The sequence below is a fragment of the Triplophysa rosa genome, linkage group LG6, assembly GCF_024868665.1.
Source record: "Triplophysa rosa linkage group LG6, Trosa_1v2, whole genome shotgun sequence".
Classification (NCBI taxonomy): Eukaryota; Metazoa; Chordata; class Actinopteri; order Cypriniformes; family Nemacheilidae; genus Triplophysa; species Triplophysa rosa.
In genome coordinates, this window is record NC_079895.1 from 27,080,209 (window position 1) to 27,087,803 (window position 7,595).

General features: G+C 43.6%; 2 protein-coding genes across 2 annotated transcripts in view; one reads left to right on the forward strand and one right to left on the reverse strand.

Moving 5' to 3' along the window:
* osbpl6 (oxysterol binding protein-like 6) overlaps positions 1-3,006 on the forward strand; it is a 38,959-nt gene extending 35,953 nt beyond the window's left edge. Inside the window, 2 exon segments of the mRNA XM_057335721.1 lie at positions 171-293; positions 393-3,006. Coding sequence (XP_057191704.1) covers positions 171-293; positions 393-501 — 232 coding nt within the window. The 3' untranslated portion in view covers positions 502-3,006.
* Positions 3,007-3,109: 103 nt separating this feature from the next.
* Positions 3,110-7,206, reverse strand: prkra (protein kinase, interferon-inducible double stranded RNA dependent activator). The gene is made up of 8 exons (XM_057335718.1): positions 7,120-7,206; positions 6,687-6,862; positions 6,395-6,476; positions 6,158-6,227; positions 5,973-6,090; positions 5,788-5,882; positions 5,456-5,618; positions 3,110-4,492 (listed from the first exon to the last, which is right to left on the reverse strand). Exons 1-8 carry the CDS (start codon positions 7,134-7,136, stop codon positions 4,335-4,337), a joined length of 879 nt encoding a protein of 292 aa, XP_057191701.1. The 5' UTR covers positions 7,137-7,206; the 3' UTR covers positions 3,110-4,334.
* Between the last annotated feature and the right edge of the window lie 389 nt (positions 7,207-7,595).

The following is a 7,595-nucleotide window of genomic DNA, read 5'->3' on the forward strand; positions in this document are numbered from 1 at the left end:
ATGGCAAAAACTGTTGAAAAGAATAAATAGACATTATCATTTTTTTTCTCGCCGCATATTTGGCTCCCCTCACTAGATGGCGCCCTAGGCAAGCGCCTATGTCGTCTGTAGGAAGGACCGCCACTGGGCACAGGTTTAGGGTTGAGTCTCGTCTGTTAAATGTGTGACAGGCATCTGGAGGAAGGTAACGTTCAGATGGCGTCAGCTGAGAAACACAGAATCGAAGAGCAGCAGAGAAACAGGAGGAAATGGATGGAGGAGAACAACATAAGACAGCAGCCACGATTCTTCAAGTCAGTGCACCGCCTCCCGTTTATCGTCTGGCACGCCTGCCATGACCATATCGCTCTATGCTCATTTTCATTGGGTTTTCTCTGCGCTTTGTGTAACAGGAAGCTTGTGGACAGTAACCAGAGGGAGAGATGGGTGTCCAACAACACATACTGGGATCTGCGCAAGGACTCTGGCTTTATGAAACTAGAGCACCCTGAGCTGTGGTAGAGTCCAGTCGCTACAGACGCTTACTGTGCAGACGTCAGCCGAAGAGGACCGGCCCGGAGACTTTCCTCTAGATCCTATCTGCAGAACACAACATATGAACCAGAAACCACTCTCCACATCGTCACCTCCGTCATCTCCATAGTAACGCACACAGATGCTGCTGTCGTCAGGGCAACGGTTAGAGCTGTCCACACGAAGCCGGTCGTGCTTCCTCATATGTCCTTGCCTTAAGAATTCGCTTCTCAACGACAGTTTTAATGAAACGACACGATAATGGTTCATGACGTCTAGAGAACATTCTGCATGTGTAGATGGCAGCTTTCATTGGCAATATCACACACGAAAACTGCGTTTGGGGCATATTTTTGTCAGACGAATAGCTCGGACAGTTAAAGGAGCGCAGTGATTGGCTCACTTCAGATGAATGAATGAATGTACTGTGTTGCGATGCTCTCACGCGTGTGAACTCCTCACATTTCAAACCTTTCCAAAGAATCAAAGTGAACGAGTTGTAATAGTAACCTGCTGCTGATGCTGAGAGACACAAAAGAGACTCCCTCCCTCCCTCCCTCCACATGTACGTCTGTAGCTGCTATTTTACATTTGAGTTGATGCCATTTTATTTTTCATCTATTAAACTCATCTGCAGAAATACTAAATTTACAGATACGGTTGGCTCCATTAGCCAGCCGCCGTCCAGTAAACTGCTGCTAGACAGGACGTCCCGCCCCAGACTTCCGCCATTCAGGCACTGCACTCCACGTGATGCCCCAATGACCAGCAGAAGTCAGAAGCTCACTTTTAACATTGAAAGCATAAAACTTTGAAAACTCTCTGCAGACGGCAGCAGTGGAGCCTCCGCTGGCGGTTCAGTGTAATTACACTCATCACAATCTTGGCTTGCCAAGGCTTTACTGCATCACACTGTATACGGTCCTTTAAAAACAAATAATGCAAGTATGGAACACTTCACGTGTGTTACATTATTGTCACGTGATGATGTAATTCAGCCAGTGGCGCGCAGGTACCACGTCATCAATGCGCTTGTTTTGCATTTTGAAACAATTTTGTATACAAATATTTTCAGTTTGCATTGTGGGAGACGGTCTTCTACGCAGGATACTATATTGTGAATATGTGCAGAACACGTTCATACTGGGCACAGTATGCTTTCTGTCTGTTTATAATTGATCTGACAGTCATGAGTTATGACTACTAAAAACACAAAATATTCATATCCAAACATGGAAAGTTTGCTCACGTGACAACAATGTAGCAAACAAACCACTGGTGCATACTGTTATCCATCCATAGTCGGCAGTATACAGTTTGTAGGGCACAGTATGAAGCAGTACTAGTTGTGTATTTGTATTCTGAAGTTCTTGTTTGGGATGGGATGTCAATCAAGCTCGTTCATGAAAATCATTCAGATCACCATTCTTAGAGAAACGGACGGTTGTTTTACACCGACATCACGGCTGCACATCAACTGCGCAGATTCAAATAGTTTTTAGTCTTTAATCAGAAGTAAATGAGATTTTAGTTGTAGTGTACCGTTGGTAGATGAGTGAAAAAGCCAAACGCAGTGTAGAGACGGTGACGTTGTCTCCTGTATCTCACTGTTTGAGTCCTTCACTGTGCCTTAACGTATGTATAAAACCATATCCACACAAACTGAGCAGCGTCCGTCCACACGCTTGACCCCGCAGAGCTCCATTCTACACACTCATCATATACTGGACTGATGTGAAGGACCGAGAGAGTCGTGCAGTGAGCTACTCCATTCGTTTCTTTTACTTTCACAGAACAACCAGTCTCCAGATTGACATGAAAGTTTCGAAAAGATTCTTGATTTTTCTGTTCGGTTAGCTTGTTTCTGAAAGTTCATTAGTTGAACTGAAGCTCATCTGACTCATCTCTCTGAATCCCATGAACAGAATGAACTGATGCCTTATACAGATGTTGATGTTCTGGACTGAAGGAACGTGCGAGATTTTTTGTGTGTTCACGGGTGCTTGCTCTCATAGATGACTGCTCCCATGATGAAGACCTGCTGTTTCACATTTACATCCATATAGAGAAATACATATTTATGTTCAAAGCCACTATTCTGTGTCTGCTGTTCATTCACAATCTCATTACGGTTGTGGCGTTTCTTAAACGAAATATCTTCAAGATACACGATTGCAATCGTTGTACACAAGGTCTGTCTTTAAAAGGCTCTTTTGGCCTCCTGCTAATTCATAGAAATCATTATAATGTAATGTAGGCTTACTATGGTAAATCAAGGTAAGACACAAACACTGATATCAGTGTACTATTAACATTTTGTTCCATAAAAAGAATGTACATCATTTATTTTACTAGCATCAGTGCTACTAAATGGAGGAAGTGAAACTCTTTGTTACTTTAGTTTCATACAGTTTGTTTTCACCGTCAGTGGTTTTCCACTCGTGTTCTGTTGAATCGACGGTTCAGTGCACATTTACTAGAACTGAACTTAAGCAACAAACCCGCTCAAAATAAATAATAAAACTCAAGTCTGCGGTCATGAAACATTAGGTAAAGAACTGAGCAAATATAAATTAGGAAGAGCATTTATAGCAAGTGACGTTCAATTCAATTTTATTTATATAGCGCTTTTCACAATGTGCATTGTTCCAAAGCCGCTTTACAGGAGAAAAACAGAAAAGGTATAAACACAGCGTATGGTGTTTATAGAACAAGCAAGATCATTCTAATAAATAATATCTAATATCAGCAGTCTCCCGGTGAGCAAGACAACACGGCCCTGTGGCGAGGAACCCAAACTCCAATGAGAAAGAAATGGAGGAGAAACCGGTCTCAGCCGGGAGGACCAGATCTCCTCTGACGCGTCACAGCTGCACTCACTGACTTTCATTCAAAGTTAGAGTACACTTTTATGAGAAATAGGGAGCTTATTAGTTGTGATTTAGGACATTGAAACATTTGTTGAAGTTGTTTAGGACTAATTTTGTCTTGTTTTGTGATGGATATCAGACAACAGAGGAATGTTTTAAGCAGAGAAAATAGTAATGGCATAATGTGACTTCAAACTGCTGTCATGTGATGTAAATTTAGCATTAATGTGACAAGTATTACATAAAAAACAATACTAAAAGCCGTACAGATTGAGAGTGCCACTACAACAAACAAATACAAACAAGAATTCTTGAAGTTTGCACAGTCTGTTTCACTAAGCTAACAGGAGCTCTCCGAATCTGATCCTTCATGACTGACCCTGAAGCTCGTGCACGTAAAGATAATAATATAACCTTCACAGAATAACAATGAGAAACATTTCACAAACAATATCCACTATCAGGAATAAACACCGAGATGCATTTACGCGCACACTTTTTGACGTGACATGGAGGAAGGATCTCAAAATTACTGTACATACAAACTGACTAGTTTGCTGAAACAAAAACTAAAAGTCTTCTGGTATAAGCTGGCCTAAACACAGCTATGATTATTAAAAGTGTAGCAGTAAATGCTTCGTGTCAGTTTCACACAGCTCGTGGAAGCGATGTGTCATTCCGCTTCAGGTCAGTAACAGATTACAGCATTCACACCGAGCACAAGTCATTTCATTTCAGCTTTCTGTCGACCTTACCCGCACATCTGTTTGCATTACGGTTTTAATAAAATGATCATTAGTTGATCGTGTGAATGATTGTGTGGTGGTCACTGAATGAAAATACTGTTTATTTACAGTAAAGACCTGCAGTAGATCGGCTGTGACGCCGCTTATCTCAGCTGTGTGACTCTCAGAGCAGATATCATCCCCCACGCTGATCCCAGATCTGTCCTTAGTGTCTACACACGATCATCTTGATGTACTGCAGGGCGCTGTGTGCCGCAGAGTTTTGGGCGTTACCGCTGGTCATTCCTGATCCGTGGCACACCGTCACCGGCCTGGTGGACAGCTCCACTAAACACTGGTACTGCCCGTTCACTGTCAGCTCATCTGTGACACACAAACACCGCAGAATCCCATCACTGCTGAGATCATCCAACTTACAACGTTACTGATCAATTACACATGTGGTGTTATTAGCACCTACTTTTATCCAGAACATAATAAATAACAACGGCCACATTTATCATAAGCAGCATCCACATTCTTTCATATTTCTTCTTGTAAAGCCACAGCTGACGCAGCACTGAGAGGACACGCGAAGACGTAAGGCTCTCTTTATTTTCTGTTAATACAATGTGAAGTGTCACGTCAGATGTCTTAACACCTCGTCTACGTTTAGTTGAATGGGAACTATTAGACAACATGAATGCTTCAGTTCAGCCGGGTTACAAAATGCAGATTAAACATCCTTCAACCTACGTGTTGCTTTACTAGAGACTCGTGTCCCTTACTGAGGCACTTCAGAGGCCGGTGTCAGAGACTTTTTCATTGTCCGTCATTTTTACGGACAGGCTCGTAAAACATCCGTCATAATCTATTTTTACCCGTCACTATGGCGCAGTGTGATATTACGTGCCAATTAGCATGTTTGTGACGTCATCGAGACGTACATGCGTTCTTTGAACTTACTGTATTTAATACCCAATAAAGCCAAAGTCGTTTACATATTTAATGTTTCTACTATGGCGAAACAAATGAGACGGTGGTGGTCTTGATCATACGCGCCCCTGGCTCATATGGCTCGTCTCCGCTGATCCCGCGTGGGTTTTCCTGCATGGACGAGGCGTTTATGAGTAATGAATGGGAAACGTCCGTGTCCCTGCGATCACGTTCTGATGAAAGGAAATGATTGGATGCTCCCAACTCCACAAAAAGGGGAATTACAAACTGCCCTCAAAATGACGGACGGCCTTCAGATTTTTCCGTCACTGGTATTAAAAATGCGTCAATGACGGAGAATTTTCGGTTAACGCGACCTGTGGTGGTTTGAAGCGAGAAACATGAACTGACCGATGTCCATGTAAGTGACCTGAAAGCCCAGCTCCAGCGACAGGTCCAGTAACATCTGAATGTAGTCTGTGTTTGGGATGCTGAGAGGAGATCTCTTCAGGAGTGAAATCTTCTCGCCCGTCGAGTGTCGGACGTCCTCTACGTTCACATGAGGTGGAGGACTCTGAGGAGCACAGACAACACACACGCAGGCAGAAACACTACACGCTATATAAATGCTAGAACACAGTAATAGCTGCATGTATCTACAGTATTTGATTTGATGTCAGGAGCGTGCTGAAGCGCGTCGTCTCTCTCGTGGATTCATCTGGAGTCATACGTGTATGTCTTACCCACGTGATCTCTAGAGATCCAGACAAACTCTGGAGTTTCTCCAGCATGCGCTCGGCCGCCACTCGTCTGGACGTCTTTTTGGAGCTGCCGGTCCCTGATGAGTGAAAACCCATTTAGTCACCAGAACCCTCACGCGCACACACACGCACACACACACAACAGTGCATCATCACAGTAATCTCACCCGTCTCCTCCAATCCTTCTAAACGACAGACAACTGTGAACTCTTTCATGTGATCGGGTCCCGTCTCCATACACGTCACATACTCCGGCAGACACCACCCCCTCAGCATCGCCAGCTCCTGACGGACACAACACTATTACATCACTGACACACACACACAACACAACACAACTATTGTCACATACCTGCAGGATTCCCACAGGGTTTGACGCATCCCGTGTTTCAGGAGAAATACCATTTTTATCTCGGTCATCACTATGACGATTCAGGAAACAAGTGTTAGCTCGATGTTATGTCACCGATGCCGAATATTGTGCATATCTGTATCTATAGTATCTTGAGTGAATATTATGTACACATGTATTGTGTGCTTTGTATTAGTTGTATTGTATCTATAGTGAATATTGTAGTGTGCTGTATACTTAGGCTGGAAGTCCAGTTTCAATACTTGTAAGGCAGCTTGGGCAGCTTCATGTTTCGCAGCCTTTTTAGTTGATCCTTCACCTATACGAAACAAACCAGAATAAGTCATTTTAATAACAGTCCCTACTGATTGTAAATGGTGAACTGCAATCCTTCTCCTAAATTACTAACATTGTTTTGTTGCTGTTTGTTTTATTTCTTGTAAAGCCGTAGTACCTAGTACATGAAACTAGTGTGACATAGTAAACTGTAGATTTTACTGTAGTAAAGCGTGGATGTAAACAGTCAGACCTTTGCAGGTAATCTCTCCGATGGTGACACTAAAGCTGAAGCAGGGCTGATGCGCGTCCCCGTCAGACCCAATCAGCGCGTACTGCGGCGCGCTCCCTGTCCTGATGCCGTACTCGTGTAGGACCTGGACGGGAGTTTTGTCAGCACACCCAAACAAACGAGGAGCCGAACCGCCACTGAAACACAACGACATGCTGCGATTACCGCGACAGATCACGAGCGCAGTTCGACTTCACACGGCACTGCGCAGACCGAGAACAGTATGCGACGCGTCGTGTCCACGAGAAACTCCCGCCTGTCTGTGTCTGCTATACTGTAAACAAAACGTCAAACAACCTAGAGGGAAATTACGACGCCACGGTTGTTGTACACAGAGGTGCAGGATGAAAGAAGAACAGCTTGCACGTTATGTTTACGCGCTAACTGTACTTACGCTGAAGCTGCCATCATTCTTCTCCTCGATGTGCGCGTGCAGCTTGTGGCCACAATGGTTCTTCTTCTTCTGTGGTCTTTTGGCGCATTACACCCTTTGTGCAGAACGCCACCTACTGCACGTTGCTGTTGTGCGTCCTGATCCTCAAACACTTCATTTAGAAAAGAAAAGAAAGAAAACCTATCAACACGAATCGCTAGGGTTCACGCTCCCATCTGACGCTCCTCCAGAAGGTTCCCATAAATCCCTACAGTGTCCAACCTCATTTTAAATCCTCACATTTAACCCTGTACTGTTAAAGTACCCTATAAGTAACCCTTCACATTAATCTCATATCCTAACACATATCCTATCATTAATTACTTTTCCACTTGAATATGTTATTAATTCCATTCTTTCTTCATCATATTTTGTACAATCAGATATTACACGCTGCACTGTTTCCCACTCCTTACAAAACTCACACAAACCACTCT

Excerpts from the sequence above, each read along its gene's own strand:
- prkra (XM_057335718.1), bottom strand. Across the intron at positions 6,091-6,157 it reads ACCCTGTGGGAATCCTGCAG|GAGCTGGCGATGCTGAGGGG; the intron begins GTATGTGACAAT and ends TGTGTCCGTCAG. Across the intron at positions 5,619-5,787 it reads GATCTCTAGAGATCACGTGG|AGTCCTCCACCTCATGTGAA; the intron begins GTAAGACATACA and ends TGTGCTCCTCAG.